Source organism: Hyperolius riggenbachi, chromosome 5 (genome assembly GCF_040937935.1).
Source record: "Hyperolius riggenbachi isolate aHypRig1 chromosome 5, aHypRig1.pri, whole genome shotgun sequence".
Taxonomy (NCBI): domain Eukaryota; kingdom Metazoa; phylum Chordata; class Amphibia; order Anura; family Hyperoliidae; genus Hyperolius; species Hyperolius riggenbachi.
In genome coordinates, this window is record NC_090650.1 from 363,290,377 (window position 1) to 363,307,141 (window position 16,765).

The 16,765-nt window shown below is 45.4% G+C and overlaps 1 protein-coding gene across 1 annotated transcript in view; it reads right to left on the bottom strand.

Annotated features, from left to right (window-relative positions):
* JPH1 (junctophilin 1) overlaps positions 1–2,380 on the bottom strand; it is a 173,746-nt gene extending 171,366 nt beyond the window's left edge. The window contains exon 1 of the mRNA XM_068237515.1: positions 1,940–2,380. Coding sequence (XP_068093616.1) covers positions 1,940–2,318 — 379 coding nt within the window. The 5' untranslated portion in view covers positions 2,319–2,380. The remainder of the gene's footprint in view (positions 1–1,939) is intronic.
* Positions 2,381–16,765: the final 14,385 nt, after the last annotated feature.

Below are 16,765 nucleotides of genomic sequence, written 5' to 3' on the forward strand. Positions count from 1 at the left end.
GGCCAACTAAACCCTGCTAGCAAGATCGCTTGCAGGGATTGGATGATGCCTTTTAAAGCATGCCAAACCTGCTAAATAATATTGTTTTTGTGTGAAAAATGTCTGTAAACATTGAATTTAGAAGCACATGACAACACAACTGAATAGTAACCAGAGCACACGGTACCCACGCGGTAGCACCTTTCCTGCCACTTTGCATCACACAGATTTACTTACATTAAAAAGTAAAAACATTTTTTCATAAAGTAACACATGCTTTAGCTGATCTGCTGTAAAGCAAGCCCTACTGGCAGTGATCTTGTCACTGGGGTTAAATTGGCCACTATGCAAGTCAAACTAAAACAAGAGAACATACATTTAAAAACAAAATACACTTGCACTTCAATTTGAAGCTGGCTAAGAATTTCTAAGACTGGTGGTAAGCTTACGTGTCACTCATCTGTAACCATGACAACAGGTCAACAAATGACATTTCTTACGGAGTCTTGAGCTTGCCACAATCAAATTATTAGAGGATGATTTTAATGTTATAAAATGATAAATGATATGATTAGTGTAAATAGGTGCTTGAAATATAATCAAATACTTTGGGATAGTTGGTAATCATTGGATAGAGATTTGATATAAATACGATTTGCTATTTTTGTTGCATCACAAGTACCAGAATAAATGGTGACTGGACCAAAACTTTGCACGGAGCTAATCAGATTCAGAAAACTATGTTTGATCATTTCATGAGCAGCGAACATGTTTAAAGATTAGTTTTCCACATTTGATTAGCCATGTGGAAAGATTCAGCTCTTGGAAAGCAAAAAATGATTGTGTCAATTCAAATGCCGAAGTTTAAGCCTGTCTCCATCACTGGCTTTTATGAAGACAAATGATGTTGAAAAACACTGCTCTAGAACCAGCGTTCTCATCATGATTACAGCATGTACTTCTTTATTAATGACTGCGTTGGCCAAGTATCTCATGTTGTGAGTACATCATCTCAAGTACCCCTTGATGCAAAGATATTACTTAGGTACTACATAACTGTGTATACCGGTAAATGCTTTTCAAATATTCCTTGTTGCTTTTAATTAACTATAAACACATATTGGGGTATTGACTATGACAAGTTCAAGTGCTCCCTGCGCTCAACTAAAGTACCCCATGGGGTACCTATACCATGCAATGGATTCTTAGCACAGAGTAGGAAAACTCTTTCTGGATACCTCCACTAACCAAAGGGATTGCAGCAGGCTGACACTCCCATCTAGTGCTTCCTGTCAGGATTTGATGACTGGAATGACTGATTACATAAAAAAAAACAAAAAACATTTGTACAGATTCTCAATCTATGCAGTAGCTGGTCTGATTGGACGGTCTTTTCCTCAACAAAAGTAAAATCTCACTAAAGATGCCCATTAATAGCACATTTTTTTTCATCAGATGTCATCTTTCAACACGATTTTGAAGATTGAAAGTAATCAGAAGGCAATTATCAATGGTTCCCACAAACAGGTCAATTTGCGCAGTTTCACTTTTCCAATTCGATCCTAAAATCCAACGTTCAGATCAATTGAATGTTCTGTTCTAGTTAACCATAGAGTAATTTTCAGAATCCGATCATAAAAAAAAAAAAAAATTAAAAAAAATGTGTATATATATATATATATATATATATATATATATATATATATATATATATATATATATATATATATATATATATATATATATATATATAAATAAATCGCATCATAAGATCACATCTGATAAAATAAAAGATTGAAGTTAATGGGCACCTTTAAAAGTAAAAAAAAAAAAAAAAAAAACCTTCCCAAATCCCCAGAGGGTGCCAGCAGTGACAAGAAGTTCCCAGGACAAGTCAGTGAGGGCTGGCAGCAATGAGCAGGTGACACAGATGTCAGTCTGAAGAGGACCTGTCACTCACCTCCATCTCCATAGGTCTCTATGCCGTAGCCGTCCTGCAGCCCGTTACTCCACGTCCCCTCGTACCTGGCCGGGGTGCAGAGGCTCTGGCGGACCCCGTATCGCCCCTTGAAGCCATGGGACCATTCCCCTCGGTACATCCACCTGCCCTTGCTCTCCACGCCCAGCCCATGCCTCTTGCCCTGCGCCCAGTAGCCCAGGTAGGTGTTGCCGCTCGGCCAGGTGTAGACCCCGACTACCTCGAAGCCGTGGGACCAGGAGCCCGAGTACTCCCCCTGCCCCTTGGGGCCCGTGCAGATGCCGTGCCCGTGCGCCTTGCCGTCCTCCCAGCCGCCGCAGTACGTGCCGCCATCGTCGAAGTCGAAGCGTCCGCCCGTCATTCAGGGGAGCTGCGGGGCGATCGGGCAGTGCGAGATGTGCGGGGCGGGCGAGTGTGTCAGAGCGGGGTACAGGCAGCAGCAGCCACAGCAGCATGCACTCTCCTGCCCCGCCCCCTCACCCCCCGCACCAATCACTGCGCGGCTCAGCCAGCATCATCTGCCGCTCACCACGCCCCCGCCTCACCGCGCACCAATCCCAGCCTGGCTCAGCCAGCATCATCTGAGGCAGGTCACGCCCCCGACCTCTGCGCTGACGATTAGTACAGACTGAATGGGACCCAAGCTAAAAATATAGTGAGATGGGGGAATGGTCCATCGTCCGTGAGAGGAGAGAAGGGCATCAGCTCAAACTTTTCCCGCTCTCTGGCTAATATCAGCTACAGAGTACAGACGTTTCGATCGTTCCATGGCTATGTTTTCTTGCCTTTTGCTGTACAAACACTATCTGCGACTGCCGACAAGCCTGTTGTGCTCTATATATGGTGCTGGGCGATTTAGGAGCAAAGTGTTGTCAACTATACCAGGGCTTTTCAATCTTTTCACTGTACCACTTTTATCACCTGGAAATTTTGAAGCAGTAGGGCGGACCCGATCAGGCTCGGCTGTTTCCACCAAAATCAAAGTGGAGAGCTGCTACGGCGTATGCTGGTAAGCTGACAAAGAGATCTTTGGGCGTCATTTTGCTGGATCCCTGCTACTGTGGAGGAAAGTGGAAGCCTCTTTAGCCCTGAGGTCCTCCCTGTGCTGCCTTGCAGAATAGTTCAGACCTCAGATCCACAGTAACCCGACTGTCACTGATTTCCTGGCTGTCTCTTCACCACTGATCTGAGGTCTAAAGTATGCCGCAGGGCAGCACGGCGGGGAGCGAACGAGGGGAGCTGAACTTTGTGAAGGCAAGATGGGAGTGGCAGGCAAACCTGAGGTGTACCACCTGGCCAACAGCAAAGTACCACAGGTGGTACGCGTACCACAGGTTGAAAAGCCCTGAACTATACTAGTTTATCAAATTGTGATCATAGTGCTGGGAATACACTATGAGATTTTTTGGCAGATGGTTAGATAGATAAGTTCCGGACAGGTCCGATCTGATTTTCGATAGTTTTACTGATCGATTTCTCATAAAAGTGAATGGGAATTGATCAGAAAAACAGTAGGAAAATCGATCGGAAAAACAATAGTAAAATCGATCGGACAGTAAATCTGCTGTAAAATATCATTGTGTATTCCCAGCATTAGGTTTTTCCAGCATGCCTATGCTAGGTACACGCCATATAATTTTCTGGCATATTTTACCTGCCAGATCAACTATTTCTAATCGGTCCGATCTTATTTCCCATTAATTTTCCATAGAAGTTAATGGAAAATAAATCAGAAATCAGATCGGACCTGTTGGAAATAGGCGATCTGGCAGGTAAATCAGAAAATTGTATTGTGTGTACCTAGCATTATTATGCTATTAATCAATATTCAGCAGTTGGCAGGCAGGCCATAGGGTACACCTCTGGAAAAGGCACCTGAAAAAATCACCAAAAATCGTTTCAGATGACCTGGAGCATTTGTGGCCATTATGTACGGACCATGCAATTTTCCATCAGATCGATCATTCTATTCGATAATTTCTGACAGATCTGATCTGATTTCCGATCATTTTTGTGATCAATTTTGTACAAAATCGATCGAAAATCAGATTGGACCTGTCAGAAATTACCGAATCGACCTGTTCATCTGACAAGAAATTGCATGGGATGTACCAGGCATTAGGCAGAGGTCACACTCGCTCAAAGTCGCGTATGTTTTCCAAAAGTGCACATAATCCTTCCTAATGCACCATCAGTGCAATGGGAGCAATGTGCATTTTCTTGCAGCGGCAAACCCCCCCCTCCCCCCCAATCCTTTTTTTTTTGCTCATCGCATGTGATTCCCTATTGCCGACAATCAGCTGCTCTCAGCTAGCTGTCAGCCAACAATGCAGATTCATCCGAAGAGAACCACTGACGTTTTTCCACGGATGAAGCATGACCCATGACGTTCCCAAGACGAGCTAAGGAAAAACAACAAATACCTAAGAAGATGGATGCCTCTGGTCCCTGCAGAGGCTTCTCAGGTCCTCCTGACGCCCGCAATTGCTGCGTGCGGACCCCCGGAATGTTTCCCCCAAGAGCTTGTTGGGTATACATAATACTTGCCTGTGTACCTCTTCATGTAGCTGTTCTGCACCTGTGAGGCTACACTGCAAATGCCAGCGCCGTTCATCTGCGAGCAGCTCTGAGATACTGTGCAGGCTCAGTTGATGCAGCACGGCCATGCTCATGCTTGAAGAGAAGCAAGGACGCAATCTTCAAGTGGGTCCCAGGCAGCGGCGGTGGCCTCTAAGAAGGCTTCCCTCTTCTTACACAAGTACCATCTTTCCTCTAAAATAAGACATCCCCGAAAATAAGACCCATCTTATAAAATTAAGACATTCCAGGAAAATAAGACCTAGCTGCACACTGCGACCACCACCACCCCCCTCCCCTCCCCCCGGTGATGCCGCACTGCCGCTGTTGTCGATTTACCTCCCTGCTGCTTGCCCCCTCCAGCGAATCGGATCCCCCTCTATCTTACGCTCTGCATAATTCAGATCAGCGGGGAAAGGCAGCTAAAGTTGTATAGTAACAGCGCTGCCGTATACAGGAAGTAAACAGAGATCACTTCCTGTGTTCGGCGGCGTTGATACTGTACAAGTTTAACTGCCTTTCCCCGCTGATCTGGGATTTGAATTATGCACTGCGTAAGCTGTAGGGGGATCCGACCTTCTGGAGGAGGGGGCCAGCAGCAAAGGCGGCACATTGGCGGCAGCAGCAGCGGTGCGAGGAGAGGGGGGGAATTTACACTGACTATATACGATACTCCCGTAGTTAAACATACAAAGTGCCATCAGCTGCAGGATATGTCAGTGACTGTGCAAACCCTCCCCCCATCAAGAGCTACAGTGGGATGCAAAAGTTTGGGCAACCTTGTTCATCGTGATGATTTTCCTGTATAAATCGTTGGTTGTTACGAGAAAAAATGTCAGTTAAATATATCATACTAGTGACTTTAGCCCATGCAAATCTAATTTGCTCTCATATGTTTGCATCTTTAAGGGATGGTGCACACCAAAACCCGCTAGCAGATCCGCAAAATGCTAGCAGATTTTTAAACGCTTTTTTTTATTTTTATGAGGCGTTTTGCTAGCGTTTTGCGGATTGCTGCTGCGGTTTTCAGTATAGTAGATTTCATATATTGTTACAGTAAAGCTGTTACTGAACAGCTTCTGTAACAAAAACGCCTGCAAAACCGCTCTGAAGTGCCGTTTTTCAGAGCGGTTTGCGTTTTTCCTATACTTAACATTGAGGCAGAAACGCACCCGCAATCCAAAAAATGCCTCACCCAGGCATTTTTCGTTTCTGCAAAACGCCCCCCGCTCTGGTGTGCACCACCCCATTGAGATACATTGACCAAGCAGATCCGCAGCCGCAAGCGGATCTGAAAACGCCCAAAAAGCCGCTCGGTGTGCACCAGCCCTAACTGCTGCTCTGAACCATCAGGATCATTAACAGGATCCTGCGGGAGTTTTCGTTGTGAGAGATGTGTGAGGTCTCTGCATACCTGTAGATCTGTCTGGATGTGAGTGACGGTGAGGTGCGAAATTAGAGGAGCTACTTGTTTGTGGTATGATCGATTATTGCTATGTAATTGACGTTATTAAATTGGTTTTAAGTGCGCAGGAGTATTATTGTTTTATTTTTTGTTTAATTCGAGTGGATTGGGGTACAGATCCATTTTTCTCCTTGCAGACAACATTTTTTTTGCCAAGCTCCTTATTGTGGTGCTGGTAGGTGTGCGGCAATCATATACATAGCTCCCAACTGTCCCTCTTTTGGAGGGACAGTCCCTCTTTGGGAGCCCTGTCCCTCTTTCCTCCTCATTTGTCCCTCTTTCAGGACTTTGTCCCTCTTTCTATGTAAATGTATATATTTCTCTACTAAAAATATGTTTGATTGCCTCCAAACTTTATTCCCATCCTTTAAATTGATATATTACTAATTTTAAAATGTTAATATGAAGGAAAATGAATAAAGATAAAAAGGACCAGTGTGGTTTGAATTATAAAACAACATATTTTTCTTATGAAATCTTTATGGTATGCGGGACTAAGGGTGTGATGGGGGCGTGATCAGGGGTGTAGCAGGGGCGTGGTTTAAGTGTCCCTCTTTCTCATCTCAAAGGGCTCGATTCACAAAGCGGTGCTAACCCAGTAAAAGACTTTAGGTGTGATAACCATTGCACCACGCTGGTGAAAAGCCAGTTTAGGCGTGATAAGTTTAGGCGTGATAAGTTTAGGCGTGATAAGTTTAGATAAGTTTAGATCGCGCGCAAAGTCCCGCGCGGAAAGCAGCGCCATTAGGCTCTATGCGAAGTGCACCAGACTTTGCTAGCGCAGAACTTTTGATCAGCTGTGCACTGCGGTGCTAACCCAGTTGGTGCTATAGTTATCACGCCTAAACTTATCACGCCTAAACCTATTACATCTAAACTTATCACACCTAGGGCTTGATTCACAAAGCGGTGCTAACAGTTAGCACCCTGGTGAAAAGCCCCTTATCACGCCTAAACTCAGTTTAGGCGTGATAAGTTTAGGCATGATGAGTTTAGGCATGATAAGTTTAGGCATGATAAGTTTAGGCATAATAAGTTTAGGCGTGATAAGTTTAAGCACCAACTGGGTTAGCACCGCAGTGCACAGTTGATCAAAAGTTTTGCGCTAGCAAAGTCTGGTGCACTTCGCATAGAGCTTAATGGCGCTGCTTTGCGCGCGGGACTTTGCGCACATTCTAAACTTATCACGCCTAAACTTATCACGCCTAAACTGGCTTTTCACCAGCATGGTGCAATGGTTATCATGCCTAAAGTCTTTTACTGGGTTAGCACAGCTTTGTGAATCGAGCCCTATGTGCTATGGAAAACACATATGCGATTCTGCCTAGTGTGTTCCTACCCTTAAAGGAGTTGTCAGGGGAAATATAGTAAAATGAATGGTACTTACCGGGGGCTTCCTCCAGCCCCAAGCTCCCAGGCCCCAGGACCTCCACGTGGGCCGAAGCGGACTGCGCAGGCGCAGTAGTTCCGGCCCACATGGCGGTGATTGACAGCGCCGATCGCGCAGGCGCAGTATAGAGCGACCTCCAGGTCGCTCTGACATCATCGCCGGGGACCGGGTCGGAGCTCCGGCAAACGGCTGCGGGCAGAGCTGCGGCGAGGGAGGTCCTGGGAGCTAGGGGCTGGAGGAAGTCCCCGGTAAGTACCATTCATTTTACTATATTTCCCCTGACAACTCCTTTAAGGCGAGGCATAATTTAACAATGATGTATATGCAGTATGATTCCCACTGAAATATCCAGTCAAACGTAATAATAAATATTGGAAACAGGATTTGTTAATCAAAGAGTAGTAAGTCAGGTTAACAACCCCCGGGCTGTTAGCTGTTTGTGAATGGCTGGCAGAACTGGAAACTCCCTGACTGTTTACACAGTATATGCTTTAGCAGAAAATCTGTGCAAGCGCAAAGATGACGACAGGCACAATAACTTCCTATTTGCCTAGTGTAATATTTCTCTAGTAGACTAAGCCTCACAAAGCAATGGCACTAGGAGAGTGAATATTGAATAAATGTATTCAAATCTGCAGCTGACTTCCTCTCTGCCTAGTCTTATACAATATAACTGAAATAGAAAAAGTTCCAAACAACTACATGTTGAAAGTGGATACCGAATAATTGTGTACAAACCTGCTGCACTCATTTCCTCTCAAACTGGTCTAATTACAGTAAGTGTAAAATGAGCAGAATAGTCTTTCCCCAACAAAAAGAACATCCTAGACTCAACACTTAATGAGGGGGTATAGAAGCACCCAGAAAACTAGGTTAAGACCATATAAATGAGAAAAAAAAGGGGGGGGGGGGTAGGTGGTACCTCAATTATGACAACTTCATCTAAGAATTGAAATATATTATGCACTGGCAATGCGTTTTCGTAAGTCTCTACCCATTTGTTCAGGCCAAGTAGTAGTGCCAAATAAATAAAGGTTTTTAATGTATGTGCCCCTGCACTGCGCGGCTGATAGCAAAGGTTATCTGTTGTATTGACCTGAGGAAGCGGGCTGAGCCCTGTGAAACGCGTTGTCTACAGTATAACCATTTTCTCATTTAATAAAGACTCCCTTGTCCACCCATGTGAGTTTTCTTTGGGGGTAAGAGACCTCCTTTATAAGAATAATACTAATACTTGGGCGCCTCCACCTACGTGCTTATACTTCAAATAAATTAAGAGGCTCTTGTGAAAGGATATAAAACTTGCAGGCCCTAGCAATGATATAAACTTGCAGGCCCTAGCAATGATATAAACTTGCAGGCCCTTGCAATGATATAAAAATTGCAGGCCCTAGCAATGGTTTGGATGTGGGGTGTGAAGGAGAGGTTGACACCCAGGCAGTGGGCTTGTATGGTTGGGCAGATGATTGGGGGGGGGGGGGGGTGATACTGCACGCGGTGGGAAGATTAGGAGTTCTGTGTTATCCAGGTTTAACTTTAGGAACCTGGCTGACATCCAGGATGAGATAGCTGAGAGGCAGGAGGATACCTTCTCCATGGTGATGGTGGAAAGATTTGTGGTATGGAGGTAGATCTGAGTGTTATTTGCATATAGTTGATAATTGAAGCCCAGAGAAGAGATAAGTTTGCCGATGGAGGCGGCATAAATTGACAAGAGCAGGGGGCCAAGAAAAGAACTTTGAGGGACCCCAAATGAAGGGGGGTGGAGGTTGAGGAGGAACCATTGAAGGTGGTCTTAAAGGAACGATTTGAGAGGAAGGAGATTCAGTATACGAGTTATTTCCAATGGAAATGTTTTATTTGACAAAATATGTCACAGGCATAGTGCATCTAACGGCAACCAGCAAGAACTGTGTTTAATTTGGCTAGCTTTCCCCCCCAGCACTCTCAAGAATGGTGATATGGCCCTTGGCCTAAAAAGTTTACACACCCCTGCCCAAGAGTAATGAAGGAATGGGGGGCATGTCCATTGTATTGCACCCACTTGTCAACAGGTTTGATGCATCCTCCTTTCCTAAGAATTGGTAAAAACAAGGTATTACTGACCCCATACACAAGCTTGGACTGAGCAAGAATTTGGCAGGGGTGGGGCTTAGCAGAATTGAATTATGATATGGAAATTGTGCCTCATGGCCACTAGGGGCAAAAGGCATTTCACCACGTGCCTCAGTGCACACATCAGCCTTCCCCATGAACAAAACAGATTTTTACTGTTTATGCATAGCGTATGGTGACTGTGCACAGTGGCGTAGCTAAGGAGCTGTGGGCCCCGATGCAAGTTTTACAATGGGGCTCCCCATGCACTCTATACATAGCAATTGATAAGGCGCACTAAAAGCTGCCAATGGAAACTACAGTGTCAGAGGTGCAAGAAGGGGATGGGGAACAGTTTGTTAATGATTACCACTATTCAAAGTATATATAGAAGTGCTTATTATGAGCACAGGACCAATAGAGAGCTAATACTGTAGTTGAGGGAGGGCCTTTCGGGGCCCCTCTGGCCCAAGGGCCCCGATGCGGTCGCTACCTCTGCACCCCCTATTGCTACGCCCCTGACTGTGCAGCAAGTGTATGGTGAGGTATAAAAGGAAGTACTGTCAGGGCCAGTTTGTGAGTGAAACTGTGGTGAAAATATTTGCGACTTTATAATATTTTGCAACCAGTTGCAATAATTTATACTTATAGCTATCAGAAAGTGCAACCTAACCATTCATTTCAATGTATGTTTATCAGAAAATGCAACCCAAACTAATACTATTCTCACACAGAACCCTTCTCTACTGGGCAACCCCCCCTGGAGGGAATAAAAACCCCCCTGGTGGGCCACTAATAGCCCCCCCCCCCCCCCCTGGAGGGAAGTAATACCCTCTCCCCCACCTTGGTGGGCAACTAATAACCCCCCTGGAGGGAACTAAACATCGGCAGTTGCAAATAATGACAGCCGGGAAATGTGAAAGAAGGCAGGGCATACGCAGTCCACTGAAGTTGCAAAATGTTATAGGTTGCAATATGTATACGGTGTAATTTCATTACACAACCATTTGACCATTTATGTCACATATTGATGATGTTTCACTAACTAGTTTGCTCAAACAGATAACTTCACATTACAATGGCCTGAAACACTTGCACTAGGAATTACAGTCAGTCAGACATTTGCACCGGAGGAGCAGAGTATGCACATTATGAGATCGCCCTGGAAACAGACAGGCTGTATTAGTATTACAGTTATTAGGCCCTGGGTGCCCTGTCCCTGCCTGTCTGTGTCCAGGGCTGTTCATTTATTATTGTTAGGTGCAGTCACATTGATGACTCCCTGGTAAGTTCCTCCCTGATAAGATGTCATTAGTGAAATATTACCAGAAAGCAGCTGCACAGTAGTTAATGATCCATCACTAGTGATCTGAACAAGTCTAATTAGCTGAGGCACTGATAACACCAAATGCAAATGAGGTATTCAAAAACCTGCTGCATGTGAGAAGGCAGGCGCAACAGACAGTTTACCAAATATTTCAGTTGTCATTTGCAATGCCTCTTTGATTTCTAATTCACTTAGTACATTAAACTAACCGACTTGAGTATTACAAAGCTGTTTTAGCCATATTGCTGGGAGATTTCTACTACTCTTGCTGAGCTGTCTTCAGCACCACTCATCACTTGTCTTTCAGTGTTTCATTTAAAAAAATCAGCAGTGGCGTAACTGAGGCGCTTGCGACCCCAATGTGAGTTCTACATGTGGCTCAGGGGCAAACCCAGGATTTTCAAGGGGGGGATTCCTGAAAGGTCTCTCTCAGCCACGCACAATATAATAATATGGTAGGACATTAAATTATGACTATGGTAGGATTAGATTGTGAGCTCCTCTGAGGACTGTCAGTGACACGACTATGTGATCTGTAATGTGTGGCGGAAGATGTCAGTTATATAAACACATAATAGTCTTTAGAATGAGACAATGCTGAATTTTGTATTTTTTTAGGGGGGAGGAGGATGAGAGAGATGGTGAGACAGGAGAAAGGGAGAAAGAGATCGAAGAGAGTGGGGGACGGGTAGAGAGAGGAAAGTGAGAGACAGTAAGCGGGAAGAGGCATGAATGAGTGGCCGTGGGGAAGAAGAGAATGGGGGAAAGGAGATGGGAACAATGAGAGAAAGAAGTAGGGGAGACAGAGAGACACACACAGGACAGACTGAGGGGGGATTCTGGGCACCAGTAATCCCCCCCCCCCCCCAAAACTTGCCTAAGGAGCCCCAAGCACTCTATTGACATGAAGCCCCAAAACCTCCCAAGGACAGTTTCAGTTTTAGAGAGCTGTAATCAGAGTAAGGAAACAGATAAGGAATGCTACTATTCCTTGCATATATAGATGTCTTCATTACCAGAATAGTACCGATGAAAAGCTAATAAGATGTATAAAGGAGGTGAATTGAAACTAAACTCAAAGGATATATTAGATCCTTGCTTGACACATTTATGGTAAGCTACAGGCAAAAATGTCATGAAAATTAATTGAACCACTTTTTGCACTGAAATCTAGCAGATATTTGAATGCCAGGGAGGTTAAGCTCATTGCATTCATAAAAACATCGAGGATCACAGAAGAGCCGACTGGCATGACTGAGACAGATGAAGGGGGCTATTGCAGACTAACGGAGGCACTCGGGAGGACGGCGTGGATCGCATTGCTGCTCATGGGGCTGAGTATAAAATCTTTTTATTTTGCCATCTCAGGTACACTTTAAAAGGCCCCTGAGCAGGACCCAAACAGGGCAAAAAGGAGCCCACCTGGGATTTCCTCCAGCCCCTCATAGTCCGTGAGGTCCCTCGGCATCCTCTGGGCTCCCTCCATTCTTCTGCTGGTGGCTCCGTTAGCCCGGAGTCATGCGTAATATTCTTTCGAGAACTGTTTTGGGTCCTAAGATGGGGGATTAGCAAGGCCAGGCGTGCTCCCCTGTCTCGCTCCCGGCGACGTCAACCAGGCAGGAGCACCCGCAATTCCGGCCCGCGCATGCGCAGTTGGCCCTGGACTAGAGGATTTTCTGGGGCCAACTGCGGGCAAACAGAGAGGGAGAAGAGGGCACCGTGGGAGCGATCAGGCCGGAGGAAGCCCCATGTATGCATATTTTCTTGTTAATCCCCCATCTCAGGTTCCCTTTAGCCTACGACAGACAACTGGTATTGCTCAAAATGAAATAAATATGGCAGACTCCATATCCTTTTCACTTCAGTTGTCCTTTAATATACTTATAAAATGTTTAGTCTATCAAAAATGTGACAATTTCACTGCCCCCGACTGCTCAGTAGTCACTGTCCCATCCCCATTGAAGGGCAGTACACTCAGAACCAGCTGGCATTTCTGATATGTGTAAGAATCTCACTTTATGCCGTCAACACTTTGGCCTTTGAAGGGCTGATCCTAACTGAGCCAGCTACCCATTCACCAGATATTTGATAATCAGATATAAATAAAGAGCCGAGTGACGGAAAGGAAAGGGGGTGAAGGTTTACTAGGGATTAACTGTGGATGCCAAGCCACTTAAAGTCGTATATGTTATCATGTGACGCTTCATGAATGCCACACTGTTACAAATTATTCATTTATTTGATATCGTGTAACGAATAGTGACACTTAGGAGCTTAGTCATGTCTGATGTAAGTGTAAAAAACAGTGGCAATCACTAGTTGTAGTCAACTGAGCTTAATCCAAAATTCCACCTCCAGTAAAGAAAAAGAAATTGCTGTAACATATCAGTCCTACGCAAGTAGGTTTGCAATTTGAGGTTACAGAATTAAAAATAATCTTTATTTTTAAATGTGCAGCCGTTTATGAGAGCCTAAAATGGCCTGAAAACCCAAATATCCTTTTACCAGTTGTAAAAAAAAAATCAGTTCACTTTGTTATGCTCTCTAAAGTACAGATTTACTGGCTAATCCAGGAATGGGCAAACTCGGCCCTCCAGCTGTTACGGAACTACAAGTCCCACAATGCATTGCAGGAGTCTGACAGTCATGACTCATAAAGGCAAATGCATTGTGGGACTTGTAGTTCCGTAACAGCTGGAGGGCCGAGTTTGCCCATTCCTGGGCTAATCTGTACTTTAGAGAGCATAACAAAGTGTACTGATTTTTTTTATTTTTTTTTTAAAACGTGTTTTTATTGATTTTCAGCAGTGTTTATCCACAAAGACACAAAGCGGGCAGATTAATGTTACAATGCAACAAGCATTGGCGTAACTAATGTGGTTGTTTTCCCCTCCCCACCTTCCCTTAACTACCCTAAACCCCCCTCCCCTAACCCGCATCCTCCCCCCCCCCCCCCCCCCCTCACCACTCTCTGATCATACTATATCTAAGTGGAAGTCTTTAACTCCTTGGGTTGATTGGCTTTATTAGATCCGCATACTGTATCATTGGTCAAACGCCAAAGTCCAAGCGTCCTAGCGTACCAGATTTGCGCGCTTTCAAGTACCATGTGGTATATTTAAACGGGGTTATGATTTTGTTCAGATCCGTGTCCGAGTAAAAGTCCAACATGAAAGGTTTCCATTTTTTTAAGAACTTGTTGGTACCCTTTTCCTTATTGTGTACTGATTTTTTTGTAGTACACACCTTCAATTTTGATTGCCCAATCAATGACCTATTTCACCAACTTCATGTAGTATGAGATTTTACCTACACAATCTGTTCATATTATTCAAAGTCTGTTGACCCTCATGCTGCAAGGAAGTGGTAAAATTGGCCAGTCAAGATTGAAGGTGTGTACCAGGCTTTACTCTTCTGACCCTGCATTATTATTATTTATAAAGTGCCAACATATTCCGTGGATATTTAGCTACAGGAAGTAGAAAGTGCTGGCAGGACAATGAAAATTTGGCACTCTGCACACGCTCTGGGGAGAAGATGGCGCATACGGATGACAAGCCACAGAAACAGCCCCCTGTATTGCCGCACCCCCTACCTCCCCTCCACATACACAGAGCACACTTCATTTTAAACAAAAACAAAATCCACGGTTTTACTGTTTGCAATATAATTGGTGCATCCGTTTCTGCAAACAATAGCAAGGTAAGAATATGGAAATCATGTTGGGAAAACGACAAACACTTATATCGCGCTTTTCTCCTGGCGGACTCAAAGCGCCAGAGCTGCAGCCACTAGGACGCGCTCTATAGGCAGTAGCAGTGTTAGGGAGACTTGCCTAAGGTCTCCTACTGAATAGGTGCTGGCTTACTGAACAGGCAGAGCCGAGATTCAAACCCTGGTCTCCCATGTCAGAGGCAGAGCCCTTAAAGGGAAGGTTCAGGGAGGGTGGAGAAAAAATAAAAATCAATGTCCACTTACCTGGGGCTTCCTCCAGACCGTGGCAGGCAGGAGGTGCCCTCGCCGCCGCTCCGCAGGCTCCCGGTGGCCGACCCGACCTGGCCAGGCATGCGCAGTACAGCCCGGCGGAAGTCCGATGACGTCAGCGCGCCGGCGTGGGACGCAGAAGTGCCAGGACTTGGAGCGCAGAAGAGCCCGACCTGGCAGCCGGCCTGGCCAGGTCGGGTCGGCCACCGGAGACCACCGGGAGCCTGCGGAGCGGCGACGAGGGCACCTCCTGCCTGCCACGGGCTGGAGGAAGCCCCAGGTAAGTGGAAATTGATTTTTATTTTTTCTCCACCCTCCCTGAACCTTCCCTTTAACCATTACACTATCCAGCCACAAAAGATCCTTGTGATGAATTGAGGTTGTTGTTTTTTTTCTTGTAACAAAAATGGAATGTCACTCATCATGCCTAATGTTTCTTTAAAGTTTAATTTAAAAACAAATGACTTTGAAATTATTCCATATTGCTTTTACAGGTTTACATTTTGTTCTAATGCAGGCATGGGCAAACTTGGCCCTCCAGCTGTTAAGGAACTACAAGTCCCACAATGCATTGCAGGAGTCTTACAGCCACAGTCATGACTCATAAAGGCAAATGCATTGTGGGACTTGTAGTTCCTTAACAGCTGGAGGGCCACGTTTGCCCATGCCTGTTCTAATGCAATAAACTTGTAACGATCGGTGTAACACAGAGAGGGTCTGATTACCGGTGAACTGCAGTATCACCGAGAATACAGAATATACCCGATTATTGATGATCTGCAGTATAACCGATAATCAGATATATCTACTAACCTCTGGACACCTGAGATAACAAGTGAGTGTTAAGTGCAACAGCAATACTTTGAGTACTGCACAGAAGTATGTTCCTTCCGTTGGCCTAGACTCTCCCGGGGGAGGAGCTAGGCTGAGAGTAGGAAGGACAGAGTGTGAGTGACACCAGTGAGAGAGTGTCATTAACAGGTCTGGGAACTGCCTCTAACAGTAAGGCCAGTTCTCGAGGTCGGGCAAGCCAGGTCGTTAACACACAGACAGATAAGGTACAGATTCAGGAGACAGATACGGAATCCAATGAACAGGCAGGGTTTGGCAACGGAGTATCAGAATAGCAAGGTACAGAATCAGGAGGCAAATACAGAGTCCAGGAACAAGCAGAGTTTGGCAACAGGATATCAGAAATATCAAGGTACAGAATCAGAGTTCAGGAGGATTAGTCAGGCAAGCAGAAGGTCATAACAAATAATACAGTTCAATAATCCTAACGCTAAGGTGTGAGCTCCGTGATCATCAACACCTTTGGAAACTATGCTAGAACACAGATACTGACAAGGTCTGAGTGCTACCACGTAGTGTTCGCAACGCCAGACACCAGAGAAATGACCAGCACCCAGTATATATACATCAGCGCTTCCAGCGCCTCCCCTACGTGCTGGACCAATGAAAAGTGGTGGAAATGTCAGCTGACCAGCTTGGTCAGCTGACCTTCTTCTGGCTGTCATATAAACTCTGCCTCTCAGCGCGCGTGTCATTCTGAACCTGTGTGGACTATCAGTCCCAGCCACACCAGTCACTCTTTGCAATGTCTCCGCTGGCCTGCACGCGGGGTGAGACGCACCGCTATCAGCACATGCGGTGGCCTCCCCGCGCCTGGTCAGACTGTCAGTAGCAGGCCTGTGCGCGCAAACCGCCGCGTCAGACGCGGCGGTTTCTCCGCGTTCCGCTATGCCAGCCACGGAAACAGCCGCCTCATCCTGTGTCCATGCGGCGACTTTTCCGCGTTTCTTCACAAAACTTAGTAAAAATGAATAGGAAACACTATAAGACTGCTCTGATGTAAATTGAAAGTGCAGCGCTGATGCAAATCAAAGTAGGTGAACCCACCCCTGCGATTGCAATCCGGTCAAATTACAATCACGGGTTCTGCAGCATTTTTGGAGCAATTTCGACCCAATA